This window comes from Oreochromis aureus, linkage group 12, assembly GCF_013358895.1.
Source record: "Oreochromis aureus strain Israel breed Guangdong linkage group 12, ZZ_aureus, whole genome shotgun sequence".
Taxonomy (NCBI): Eukaryota; Metazoa; Chordata; class Actinopteri; order Cichliformes; family Cichlidae; genus Oreochromis; species Oreochromis aureus.
The window spans coordinates 7,095,341-7,110,158 of record NC_052953.1 but is presented as its reverse complement, the minus strand read 5'-3'; the positions used below and the strand labels follow the sequence as shown (position 1 = coordinate 7,110,158).

Genomic DNA, 14,818 nt, shown 5'->3' with positions numbered 1-14,818 from the left:
ATGTTAGCTTTGGGATTGGTGTATTGAAGCAATCTGACAGCAGCGAGTTTGTGATCTAATTAGTTCCTTCAGGCATACAATGCATGTCGTCTAGGACCTCAATGCAGCCCTACTACAGGCACCGCTTGTCTGTCCGAGGTCACTGCACTGTGAAATCTTCTTTTCACCCTTTTAATCAATCAAACCTGATTATTAGGTCACCATTTATAATTACTACTGAATTACAGACAGTAATATGGCAATACATTCCCACTGTGGATAAAAGTACAGAGTCATCTAAACATTACACCTACAGAAAATCCAGAAATGAAGCATGTGGGCTAATGTTAACGCCAGAGGAGGTTTGAGACTCTGCAGTGTAAATGATGAATCTTCAGCATTTGGCAACCCTGCTCTGTCACTGGCCCCTAAATGCTTCCACTTTGGAACCACACCAGTTGTAGTCAACAATAAATTATTTAGGAGAGTAGGAATCTCACAAGCTCCCTTGTTGCCACAGTGCCGTCTTATTACAGTACCAAGCTTGAATTGAAACAAATGTTAATAAAAGCAGACTGAATGGAAAGGTGCTTGATTTTACAGATCTATGGCAATGAGACTGGAAACACAAATTGCTATTGCTAAGAGGCGTGCAGCGCAGTACTTTTGGGTGCAAATTTCTTTTTATTCCCTATACTACTATACCTTGTGCCACAAGAGTAACAAGTCTTTTGTTTATAAATAGAAACATGAAACACGAGCTGAAATATTTCATGAAAAATCTGGACGAAATGTGAAGTTTTCAACTGTGCGGTTCATGTTTCATCTCCTGTTACTGCAGGTGTGCCATGAACGTAGCAGCTTATGCCTAGGTAAGGGAATCGTATGTCTCTGCTGCGTTTTTTTTCCCGCCACTGATGTGAAAATGTTGTTTAAATGTTAAAAAGTAAAGCAGGAAAAAAAAAAAAAAGCATATTTACAGCTTTGGGCGAATTAATTTTTTCAAAGCTTAACTACAGAGAGATAGCTCAATTAATTATCATCAATAATTCATTTAATTGTTAATTAAGTAAACATATACAATATTTTAATTTGACAAATGCTATCTGCTGATAAAACTCTTGTCGTATAGAACACACCACTGTTTCCTTCAGCAACAGGTACTTCTAAGGTCTTTCTGACACAACAGCTAAACAAACTAAAATGCAAAACAATCCTAGTGCTGTGCTGTGAATGAAGAGTTCTAAGCAAATATCTGACAGCAGAGTGAGCAACTACAGATTTTTGGATTCGGACCAACCATTTTTCCAAATCTAGCCTGAAGCAACAAAGGAGTCAAACACCCATGTAGCTCCCTGAATCACTGAGTACCTGCAGGATGAGAATGAAGTAGTCGGCCGGCTTGCCCCTTTGGTAGATGTAGTGATGGGTTGACCGTTTATCGTTCTCATTGAACTTGATCTCCTGGATCACATCGGGGTGACGCAGGATTCGCAGCAGCACCTTGTCTGAAATCTGAGACGGGCTGAACAAGCTCACCTCTGCCAAAAGAGAAAAAGCAGAACAACAGATATTTTACACCATTTATTAGTGAAGACTAAAAGCCACGTTTTTTTATTTTAATGCAAGTACTCTTAAGTATATAGGATGACCAAAACTGACCAAGGCATTTCTTAAAATAGTAAACATGAAATTAAACAGTGCTGGTTAATTTCATCCACACGTTAGGCCAACCTATAATTTACAGTCCAGCAAGGACATAACGAAAACACAGGTTACTTAAGCTGAGTTTAAGTTGTATCATATGTTATATGTTGTCAGTAGGTAGGCCACAAACTATTCAATTAAAGGATCCAGATGTACTTAAATGAAAATCAACAATTCTGAAACTGCAGACAAACAAACACAATATAACACTGACATTCTGTCTTCCTCTACTGTGTTACCCACGTGTGGCTCTTAATGCCTGGTGACAGCTGTAAGGTTTAAAGATTATTCAGGTAAGGACGAATTGATAATTACATTTTTGTCATGATCCAACAATCTAATAAGATTTGCTTTTGCGACACATTTTTGTTACCGGATTATTTTTAAAATAATGTTAGCTTTTGAATAGTTGAATTAACTACAATTGAAACACTTTTTCAATTAAAAATAAATTAAATTTTATAAAATACTACATTTTTTTGATAACTAAACACTTGGTTTAGGTGTTTATTGAGCAAAAACGCTGCAGAGATGTTTAATGCATGGTGTCCTTGTTTGTTTTTTTGGCATTCTTTTTTTTTTTTTTTTAAGTAAATGAGAAAGAAGAGGAACTGTTGAAATATATTTGGTTTACATGGATTTCTCAACCGTCAGGCTGTTGCAATCAGAGCTCAGCTGTAAGTGCTTTGGTCCCCACCCAAACTGGAAACAAAGAAATGGTGCACCCTGCAAACAAAGCCATGGTCACTGCACACTGAGAGATGAGGCATATATTGCCAATGTTGGAATTCATCATCGGAAAGGCAAACAACCCCCTTTCACTATGGTTTACATAGTAAGTCAGAGTGTTCCCCTGTATTGTTGCTGTTGCTGGGATTCAGTGTTTTCAATGATTTCGTAAATCAAAGGTGTAGCTTTTACATTTTATGTCTACTTATTAATGGCTTTTAATATCCTTAAAAAAAACAAAACAAACAAACAACGTCACACTGAAGCATTTATTTGATAATGCACGTTCTACTGTCTGAAATATGTCTGTCGACCATCAGTCATACTGCAGGAATGCACCAGTGCACAGAGGCATTAGAGACATGTTCTCAAATCTGCTGGGAAAGAATCATTAATGTGAACAGAACAAAAAAAGACCAAATAAACATGGAAACTTTAACACATTACTGATATAAACGGAACAACAACAAAAAAAACAACTCCTGTTTGATAAATCAAAAAAGCAACATTAGACCAAGATCCTCAGAAAGAAAACAGAAACTAAGTCAGCAGACACTGACGTTATGCCTCCAGACACAGCAGACGTGAATACCACAGTGTGTGCCAGGGAAGGAAGTGCTACGTCATGCTAGGAGTGGCTAACTGCCAGATGCAGTTAGCCACTGCTTCATATCAGCTAACGCACACTTAGCAGATAGATTCCTATGACTTCTCAAGAGATGTGTGTCATTGGTAGCATTACATGCAGCTGGCTAGTCTGTCCAGAGTCGATGGCAGGCACAGGCAGACATGTTGATGGGTCTTAAATAGATCCTAAAAGTAAATAAATAGTGCAAATCTCCTCACTGCATGCATAGACCTGTCTTTCCTGTCAGATGGTCACATGACAGAATCCTTCACTTACTGACATCCCAAAGGTGTTTTTTGTGCATTGCATATGATAAAATAAAATAAAGTTACAATATGATGGATTTTTTTAAAACACATCCATCAAAATGAAGGAAGCCTACCATAAATCTACTGGGTACATGTAACGCTGCGCTTACTGACAGTGAATGTGTGTCATTTCATGTTTCCACACTTCCTTTCTCACCTGTAGCCAGGAAACGATGGGCAGCCAGCAGCAGCTGAGGAGAGATCTTCACCTTAGATTCACTCTCATGTTTAAAGGCAGAGAAGTCTCTCTTGTTTTTGTTGGGTGCCACCTTTTTCCTCGTGCGATTATCAGCTAAGAAGAGCAAAAAAAAAACAAAAAACAGAAGAAGCAGCATTTATTAATGATCAAATTTACACTTCATTCAGTTAACAGAAACCTGACATTTGTCAGGTATTCATCCCAAAGGTTGAACAGTAATACTTCACAGATTTAATAATGTTACTTAAACTGAAAGTTAAGACAAGCTTAGTATAAAGCGATAAAGCAAGACAAACAAAAGCAAAATCAAACTCACTGTAAAGGTCGGATTCATCCAGAATTTCTGATTTGATAATCTCCTCTATGACGTCCTCCAGGGTGACCAACCCCAACACTTCGTAGAAAGGATCTCCTTCCCCTTCGTTGTTCACCTTCTGGACAATGGCCAGGTGGGATTTTCCTAAATCAGAGAATGAGCCTCATTAGTTGGATTATCAGAGGATTACTTTAACCATTCTGTAAGGCATTATAATTAAATCCACAAGAAGAAGGGTTGTAAGAATAGGGATAAAACATCTTCCCTCATTAATTTTCTAGATGTCCTATTGTAACTGAATAAAAACTTAATTATAGAGTAGCAGGAAAGTTGCAACAAAGAGGTGCATAGAGCTCTTTTACCTATGATGGGATGATTTAAAATATTACAGACAGTATTAGTACCACAAATGTTTTACTCTAAATTCCTTTCTCACTGTTTATGATCCCATGATGTTTGGTTTCTTCTGTAAACAGATTAAAAAAAGGTGAGGCTGGATAGTTTGATTTGGCACTCGATAAACTGCACCTTAAATGATGTCAGCACCGCACTGCTACACAAACAGCAGCAGGGAACAATATCAAATCAGAGAAAGGTAATAAAGTGAAAATCTAGTTATAACTACATTGTCAACTACATTGTCAACAATGTAGTTATGCCTTAGTAATGCTGACATAATAAATTCAGGTTAACAGCCAAATATAGTTTCAGCTCTATTTAACCTCTAAAAAAAATGTGCATGCTTCATTCATGCTCTTTTAAACGATCATGCAATATAAAATATCAATATTTTATTTTATTATTGTATTAATAGTTTTTTTTTTCCAGTCATAGTTATTGAGGGTGAAAAAAAACATATTTGCTACACAACGTCTAGTTTTATCTTGCAACATGAAAGCCCATCAGAGTCTCTCTATCAAGACAATCGTATCAGGGAGTATTCCTATCTGATAACGACTTTCTAAAATGAACTCCTCGACCCACACCTTTTGCTTGCACCACAAATAGCCTGTTAATGTGTACAGGTCATTGCAGTTAAAGTTAGGTCCGGACTTTAGTCATGAATGTTACTGTACAACATAAGAACACACGTACACAATGAGACATGTGTCCCCTGCTCAACTCTTAAAATAAAGAACCCGTCACAGTGCAGATGGTCACTGGTTGGCAGCAGTGCCAAAGAAGCCTTGGGAATGCTCTGAATTATTCACAACCCTGACAGAGAAGCATCAGAGAATAGTAGCAATGGTCCCCAAGTGGGTAAATTCCTTGACTCTACCCAGAAGAACCAAAATTGGCAGGAAAAGTCTCAATGACTGACAAAACTCGAGCCTTTATTCAAATAAAGGCATACAAGCTCTGATCGCTGACAAAGTTTACTCTTCCCATTGATTGGTCAGTTGGGGGAGAAGCTAATGCTACAAGACAAAAAGCACATAAACAAACCTAAAACAGGGGTGGGCCGGTGTCCTGCAGGTTTTAAATGTGTCCTTGATACAACACAGCTGATTTAAATGGCTAAATTACCTCCTCAACATGTCTTGAAGTTCTCCAGAGGCCTGGTAATGAACTAATCATTTGATTCAGGTGTGTTGACCCAGGGTGAGATCTAAAACCTGGAGGACACCGGCCCTCGAGGCCTGGAGTTCCCAACCCCTGCAATAAATGAATGGATACAATAAATGTTTTTGAACAGCTAGAACCCTGACTTTATCAAGCTGTGATGAGTGCCCCCTTCAGGTCGTTGCACTAAGACATCCCATAAATACTGATGAAACAATTTTGTTGGAGTGAATTGTCTTACATTTCTCCTTGCTGTTATGCTAAGTTACTAAATTAAAGACTTAACTTAGTTTTCCAACCCACACTACAACTTCAAATCCAATGTGTTCAATAACAACTGGATAGAGATGTGTTATGTCCAAATTGGACTCAAATCCTTATTTTTCTTGCAATTATAACATAGAGCTTTACATCCAAATTGCTAGTTTGCAGTACTCCATCTCTCACACAGTCATACACACACAAGCCATTAAGAGATTAGATCTGAGCTGCAGGCCAACAACTCTGACAATTTGATTCCTAACTAAAAGGCGAGCTATCTTCACGGTCAATTAAATAACGTTTTAATAACCATCTGTTTCACTATAAATACAACGTTTATTCACATTTTTCACATAACTCCAAATTTTTAAGCTGTGATAAAGGATGAAACACTAGAAGAGGCTCTGAATGCGAGAAACCACACAGGTCCATCAGTGGTCTTTGTCGGGAAGCGTGTGATGAATGGAATTTACAAATGACCAGCGATTAAATGTAGACCAAAGGCACTGGGATTTTCCTCTCCGGGAGCATGTCCTTGCTGTTTGTCCTGCAAAATGGATGCTGCTGGCACACTGACACACACTTCAGTCTCAGCTTCGACCTTGCCTGGTTTTACCTCACAATTAAAAATAAAGGAGCTTTGAAGAATTTGTCCCACTAGGCCGGCTTTACAGTAAAACTCATTGATATGAAGACATGGCAAGTAGGGGTGGGTGGATGATGTCTGTCTACTTAGTTTGGATGCTCACGAGGAAGCTCAACATTCAATTCAATTCAGTTTTATTTATATAGCGCTAAATCACAACAACAGTTGCCTCAAGGCGCTTTATATTGTACAGTAGATTCTACGATAATACATACAGAGAAAAACCCAACAATCATATGACCCCCTATGAGCAAGCACTTTGGCGACAGTGGGAAGGAAAAACTCCCTTTTAACAGGAAGAAACCTCCGGCAGAACCAGGCTCAGGGAGGGGCGGTGCCATCTGCTGCGACCGGTTGGGGTGAAAGAAGGAAAACATTGTTCAATGTCAGCTCACAGAAATTGCAAGCAGTTCTCATCTTGGCATGATCTCATCTTGAGTCATCATTTAGCTAGCAATATTTTATATGTTCCCTTTCACGGGTTTCCCACGCAAATTCTTCCTGATTACCTTTTCTCAACTGTATGGGAAAATGAAAGAAACCAAAAGAGGTGTTAGGGACTGACAGAAAAAGAAGCCGTAAAACTTTGAGGTTGAGGTAATATGAGAGCAGCTTAACTAACTTCAAAAGTAGCTATGCTACCTACTTCAGCACTTCAGTTATATCTTTTCTTTAGTAACTAACATTTTAGCCACCCTGTAATTACAATAACAAACTCAGTAGTGTTTTATAGTTTTAAGAAACCTCAATAGAAAAGATAAGCTAATCGCTTTATTTTTAGCCCTGTATCCATTACTGGACTCTGCTTGAGTAGATCTGCATGATTCACAGTTCAGTATAATCCTTATCCATCTTACAGTGGACCTTGGTACTCCACACCTCCCCCTCCCTTTTACATCAACTCTCTTCTGACTGGATGCCCCTTGAAAACAGAAGATTTGCAGAGGTGATGGGCGGGGCTTCTGTGCTCACTCAGAGCTGCAGAGATCACCATATTATCTATAACTGTTCTCTGTGAAACTATCCAGAAATATGAGTGGAAAAATGTTGGTAACAGAGCGGTTTGGGTATTTGAGAAGTATACATTCTTTAGCTGATTATTGCTCTTTCCACAGAAGATCACTGCAGCAATGAAAACAGAAGCACTGTGTAATGGAAAAAGACACTCTGAGTGTGTGTGTGTGTGTGTGTGTGTGTGTGTGTGTGTGTGTGTGTGTGTGTGTGTGTGTGTGTGTGTGTGTGTGTGTGTGTGTGTGTGTGTGTGTGTGTGTGTGTGTGTGTGCTTTCGTGCGTGTGTGACCTCACTCTGTATTGGCAAGTCAATATTTCAGAGGAAGTAGGACCCCAGGAGATACACTTAGCCCCAGTTACTGGAGAGTCACTGGAGAGTCTACTGACTCCTCAGAGTACAGATATTAACAGACACAAAAAACTTTGCACACAAGGAGGTTCAACCAAATACTGGCTGCTTAATGCATTCATTATCTGAGCTGTGTGAGCTAAGGCTACAGTTAAAAAAATAAACACACGTAGCTACTATCCGTACCATCTGTCTGCCCAGCTGATCTTCTTTAGAGATCTGTCACAAAAAAAAACAAAACAAAAAAAACCAAACAAAAGGGGAGGATAACAGAGCAGCATCCTCACCTCAGGCTCCCACAAAAACACTCAGATCTCACTTATCAAATGGTGAATCAGACATGGCAGCAGAGTGTTTTTAATAAAAATCCATCCCTCTGTCATTGTTTTACACAGAGACACTGTTAGGCTGAAGTGATAGTTGACGCCTTAGGAACTCCTTGACTTTGACAATTTAAAAATTTTAGACTTTGACCCCCCCCCCCCCAAAAAAATATGACTTAAATTATTTTATTTAGTAAAAGTGAAAATACAGCCAGAAGTTTCTTCCTGTTAAAAGGGAGTTTTTCCTTCCAACTGTTGCCAAGCGACGCTCTTAATCTGATTCTTATAGTCTTCCCTGTATCATTTTAGGGTTATTTTGGACCTTACAATATGAACTGCCTTGAAGCAATTGTTGTTGTGATTTGGCACTATACAAATTAAATTAAAATTGAATTGAATAAATAATACAACGACCATGGGAACAACTGAGGTTAACTGAGTTTCTCATAGTCTTGGACATGTGAAAATGGGGTGGCAAAGAACAAACTCTGAATTCAGTGATTAACAAGTGACGCTAAACCGATTTAGCACAATTTAGCTAATACAGGTAACAAGGTAATTTCTTATACAAGATGGATAAAAAGTGTCAGTACCGTTCAAATCTATGCAATATTTATTGGACAACTGTACAAATATATCAGCTACCAGTCCAGGTTGGTTATTCTGGACGTTTTGTCTTTAACTTTGCTAATTTAGTGATCTACCCTACCCTGAGAAATCACAATGGTTAGCTTATAAAATGCAGTTAAGTAAATGTCTAGCCAGTGCTGTGTTGTGGAGACCTGGTTTGTGTGGTTAAAGTTAAGTGCTGGTGAGTAAATGTCACCCCCCCAACTGGCCTATTACTGGACTTCATGTAGGTTTCTTGGCTTGCCATTTTTATCTGTTCAAAGAAAATAATCCAACATACAAGACAGTGAATTCTTTCTCACAAAGAACAAGTGTGTCTGCAGCTTTTATTTTCAGCTTGTCCAGTGACTTTGAAAATGCAATTTACTTGCAGCACTAAACCGATGAACCTCATGATTAAGAAAAGAGAAACAACAATAAAATCATAATATGTACTCAGTCATTTGAATAGGACGATTGCAGGCTACAAAGCAGGAGACTGTTTTGATAAATCTGTACCCTCCAAAAAACCCACCACAGCCAGATGGTGTAAATTCTTTTTGAGCCTGGGAAAAAAACATTAATCACAGACATTCTCTAGAACTGCAGATAAAGTAAGCAAAGCATGCGAAAGCACAGGAGGAGAGTTTGCTAAAACAGGAACTGAGAAACAATCTGACCTTTATCATAAGAACTGAGCTCTGCTCAACTATTAACTGCAGCTTCTCCCATTTATGTGGAGCACTTCCACAGCATTTAGTACCAAAGGAATAATAAAACCTTTCATGCACAAACATTGTGTTTAATGTAGCTCCTTTATTTTCATACGACATCTGAAAATTAGTTTGCTCTTATCAGTTTGATAGATCACTAATTAAACTGAATGTATCAATGGCGTTCACACACACAAACAGTCCCAGCAGGTCAGATGACCATGCAGTTCGTTTTTCTGCCCTCAGGCTTCTATGTCACCAGCCTGTGAACCGGACCTGCTTGTTGACATGAAATATTGGTGACAAAAAGATGAGGGGGAGAGCAATGAGAAAGGAATGCCACACTTATTCTACCCACACACAAAACACACCCCACCACATATCAGCAGGACCACAGCCAACAACTTCAAAACATATCCACTGTGAGAGGCTGAAACAAAACCGGACGGCAGCAGACGCATGTACGCACATTCACACATGCACACACTTGCATGAGAATGGCGCACACTCACTTGTTGTGTGGGACAGGTCAAGCTCTTCAAACTCGTTTTTCCAGTTAAAACTGGAACCCCATGCAGATAGAGCTACTGTGATCTTAGGGAACAGCAGGGCTATAAAGTAATGGCTGAAACGGCTGCTGAGCATAGCGGATTCTTTTATAAACAAAACCCTCGACAGAGAGACAGAATCTACTTTATTCAGCCTCCTGAGCATTTCTACTTTAAGCAGCAAAATTACAATGAAATGCAGCAAATATTAAGAGTGTTTCGCACAGTAAAACAATTTAATCTCATAATAAACACAAATAGCTTTTAAGTACTGTAGTGTAGAAGATTATTTAAAAATATGACCAAATGTTGAGACAAATTATTTATGGGTCATCCAATGCCAAAAAAATAGAATGACATGTTAACTGCTTTCAGACACAATACAGCATGTATCGCCTCTCATGACTGGGCTCACCGCACCATAATTCTCCTGCTCATTATCTTAATCTTATCTTAAGTTTTAATAGCTTTATAGAGCTGGTCCACTTACTCCATGTCTTTCCCCACCTCGCTTTCCCAGTTTCCCTGTCCACTCTCCACCATCCTGCCTTGAACGAAATCTATTAAGCTCACTTCAAGCTTTTATTCATAGACTCTAGTTGAGTAGCTTTTGCATGGCTCACAGTTCAAAATATATCTCAAACATGAACTTGATGCTACCCCTCACTTCATTCATTGTCTGAATGAAATCAGTCTCCCTCCTCCCACCCTCCCTTTCATCCAACTTTGTTCCGATTGGCAGAGCTGAAGGTGTGTTATGCATTGACCCCTTTCTCCAACATCATACATCTGTCAACATCTGTCTGAAACCAAAAATTAGAGCAGAATAGGGATTATATGAACATATGTTGACCTCATCAATTGAATATTTGGCTGTGCTTAATATGAGAATCCACCTTGCACATGTATGTATATATTTTGTCCACCCTGCCTGCTGTCGGCTGGATGCCCTGGATGTTCCTGTTGACTACGGAGGATTCATTCATAAGTTGTCTAAGCTCAATTTATGCGAATTCTGATCCATATGAGCTCCCGAACCTCATGAAACAACATGTTTACACCTTGCTTGGCACAAGCCTTTGAAAATAATAATTTTCAGAGTGCAAAGGTGACATTTTAGCATCCAGTCTGAAAGCCCCTTCGGGGAAGTGATATGTGGGCGTAATGACAGCGGGCACAAAGTAGGTGTCTGTGACTGAAACAGCTTCTTTTGGTGTTCACAGAGTGATGTAATGGGTGAGAATGTTTGTCCAAAAATGATTAGAGATTTGGACAGCATCTTCTCAGCAACCAGCTTGAGTCGGATTAGACCAGGGGTTGGCAAATCCAGGCCTCAAGGGTCGGTGTCCTCCAGGTTTTAGATCTCACCCTGGGTCAACACACCTGAATCAAACGATTAGTTCATTACCAGGCCTCTGTAGAACTTCAAGACATGTTGAGGAGCTAATTTAGCCATTTAAATAAGCTGTGTTGGATCAAGGACACATCTAAAACCTGCAGGACACCGGTCCTCGAGGCCTGGAGTTGCCCACCCCTGGACTAGACTGTGCACATGAATCCAGTCAAGCACATCTAAAGCCCCTTTGTGGCAAACTGTACATAAACTTATAACATGCCAAAAAACTTCCAAATGCAAACAAGCCGGTGTGATCCAAAACTAAAACCTTCACTCTTCTCATCCAAAACATGTCAGGAATGACAATGTTGTGTTTATTTTACATGCTATATCACTTACGGGTAATTCGAACTGACAGACAAAGCAACTATGTGTGGCTATGTTTGAGACATAATACAATTCTGCTGAGTTGCTCTTTCTTCGTGCTGACTGATATCATTTTGGCACTAAGCCAGGAAGTGTTGATGTGACACACTTACACGCGCACGTGCACGTGCACAAAACATATACACCAACTTGGAGTTGCACTGTCAGCACCTCAAGCCACAGCCACAGGGACAAGACAGGAAGAGAGAATGAAGGGGACGGCTGATAAGAACAGAGAAACTCTGTTGATTGCATAAGTGCTGATTAGACAAAACAAAAGTTTCTACAGTCCAGGTCCACCCTGGACTGTCCACAAATTGCCTCCCACTTCTGTCTCCCGCCGCAAATAGTGACAATTTTAAATGCGATACATTGATAACGCTTATCGTGTTGTAGTAAGTTTGTTATGACTGCTGCTATCAAGTACAAGAATGAACTCTCCATGTCAATTTTAAGCCAGTACAGACAAGAATTTGTTCAAAAGTGCTCAGAAACATGACATTTTGACCTTATAGATGTGTAAGAACTTGGTCTCGTTCATAATGGGAACACTGCTCTATGAGAGACATATGTTAGCATCATAGCCTAAAAATAGAAAAGGTAATGTAAGGACAGGTTTTGAATTCATCTGCCACTGAACCCATTTAAGAGATAAAATATTTTCATGTCTGGATGGCTGACTGTCTTTTAGATAGGGCTGCCACAAACGATTATTTTGATAGTCGACTAGTCACCGATTATTTTTGCGATTAGTCGACTAATCAGATCATGCATCCATTGGACATAAAATGTACAGCTTATTGCACCAGCATGCGTCTGCTCTTATATAACTATCATTAGCTTACAGCTTGAAGTGTTTAAGGTATGTGCTAACTAAACATAAAGACAAGATGATAGTTTATTACACTTTTAATGAAATTTGCAGATTGTTTCAGTGAAGTTTAATAAAGTCAGCCGTCTGCTCCTTGCTATCTAAAATATAACAGGACACCGGAGTATATTCTGGAGCATCTCACACTTCTGATAATCAGGTGTCTGCTTGACGTTTATTCAGCTGTGCAAAAACTATAACTTTATTTCTCAGCCAAACCAATTTACCCAGGAACAAATAAAATACTAAAAAAAAGCCAAACAATAACATTTTTAAGTTATCTAAGTGACTTATATTACATGTTTAACCTGAGTAGCGAAAGACGGCGGTGAGTTTGAAAACAATTTGCCGGGAGTCCGGTGTTCTCACCAGCTCTAATGAGCCTTGAACCCCGGCTCGCTATCGAGCTGGTGGGTAACAGACGTCTCCAAAAACGTCGGAGCGCTTTTGAAAATATGTGGTGTCTTGATAGACTGAGCAGATATTTGAGGTTTACACAGCTACATTCTCACCTGAAAATATGTTAAACGTTTATTTTGTGACCCAGAAAGAATAATAAGAGTAATATTAAAACTAACTAGCTGCCGCTAAACTGCGCTGGGCCGCGCTATGAATTCTGGGACAGTTTCTTCTTCCTCGGGGTTTAACGGCAGCTGGCATCCTTGTACATGCAGTGCTGCCATCTTCTGTTTCAGTCCGTCATTACACTCTTAAATCCTACTACTTATTCCTGCGTCTTTTGGGATCTTACAAAGCTTCAAACGACGCGTCGACTATTAAATTAGTCGTCGACGTAATCGTGACTAGTCGACTAATCGTGGCAGCCCTACTTTTAGATTAAGCAACCTTTTATGCAGAGAGCCATAAAAATGGCTGTAGACCCATCATTCATGTGGGTTTAATCCCCCATAAATGATATTCAGTCACTGTAGACTGTAAAGTCAGCTGACAAGCGTGTGAGCGAGTCACATTCAGTGCGTCGCTGTGTGTGCTTGTGTGCATGTGCATTTACGCTCTGTGACTCAGCAGAACACCTGAGGGTCTGTCTCTTAAAAATAGAAAGCCAAATATTTGTTGACAGATGAATACAGGCACAACTACCTGTTAAAAAAAAATGACAGGAGTGGAGACTGCAGTTGAGCGGCAGCTGGGTGGTTAGTTGGTAGGTAAATATTTTGTCCAAAAACTCTAACATGGCCAAATATACAGACTTCAGAAGCTAAAGACGGTTTTGTAAACCTCAGCATTACAGTGTGAACTTGTTTGGCCTCGACACCAGTAATCCTCCATTACTGCCATGTTAAAAAGACACAAAATCCTGGATAAATAACCATATTTATCTTACCAAAGGAACCCATTTAGAGGGCAACCGCGAGAAACCACCACCTTGCACATACCCATTTGCAAACTGCAATCAGGTCTGTGTGTGTACATGGACAAGCGCCAAGCATGCACACTTACAAAAAAAAATAAATAAAAAAAAATACTATGGCAAGCTTTGGCTAGCAGAAGAAGAAGAGGTGCTCTTTTTCTTACAAAAGACAGAATAGTGTATGCAGCCACTGAATAATACCAGGACCCTTACAGATTTATAGGGGAAATAACTATTTCAGCTGCTTTGCATAGTTTTGCAGTTCAAAATAATTCTTTATTTAAGGGGACTTTATTTTTTATAATTTTCAACGGATTTGGGGCAACTGGTCTGTTTGCTCACTACCTAAAACGAGCCCTGTCAGAGAACCATTAAAAAGGCCTAGAGACCAGTAAATGAAACGCTAATTTCTAGGGAAAAACATGTATTCCCTTAGAGGTTTGCGAGTTGTTACTGGAGGTTGCAGCCCGTCGCTAGGGGAAATCAGGTGCAAAGAGGCAAACAGTGCTGCAACTCATCTCTGCTTAAGGCCACCCCTTCCTTTAGGCTGGCTTTTTTCTGATCACTTGCATGATTCAAAGAGACGATTTGAACAGGTTTTTTCTGAGATGACAGTTCTGGCATATCCTCTTCTCTGTGACATCATACAGAGACAGGAGTACGGGAAAAAACTAGCTTGAAATCTAAAACAGTGATTAGAGTAGTCTGAAGCCTGAGCTTTTGGCTCATTAGGATTGCTGACACAAACGCTGACCTGATCATTTGAAACCTTGACCATGTTTAATGTGAGCATCCACCGCTGTGGAAACGTACAACAGGTCCATCTACAGAGCGTACAGTCATGGCCAAAAGTTTTGAGAATGACACAAATACTGTTTTTCACAAAGTTTGCTGCTTCAGTTTTTATGATACCAATTTGCATTT

At 39.5% G+C, this 14,818-nt stretch overlaps 1 protein-coding gene across 1 annotated transcript in view; it reads right to left on the bottom strand.

The window, feature by feature from the left end:
* The window catches only part of LOC116313582 (metal transporter CNNM4), a 51,325-nt gene that overhangs the window by 27,120 nt on the left and 9,387 nt on the right, over nucleotides 1–14,818 (bottom strand). The window contains exons 2-4 of the mRNA XM_031731333.2: nucleotides 3,867–4,010; nucleotides 3,509–3,643; nucleotides 1,351–1,520 (exon numbers count right to left, since the gene is read on the bottom strand). Of these exons, the coding sequence (XP_031587193.1) occupies nucleotides 1,351–1,520; nucleotides 3,509–3,643; nucleotides 3,867–4,010 (449 nt within the window). The remainder of the gene's footprint in view (nucleotides 1–1,350; nucleotides 1,521–3,508; nucleotides 3,644–3,866; nucleotides 4,011–14,818) is intronic.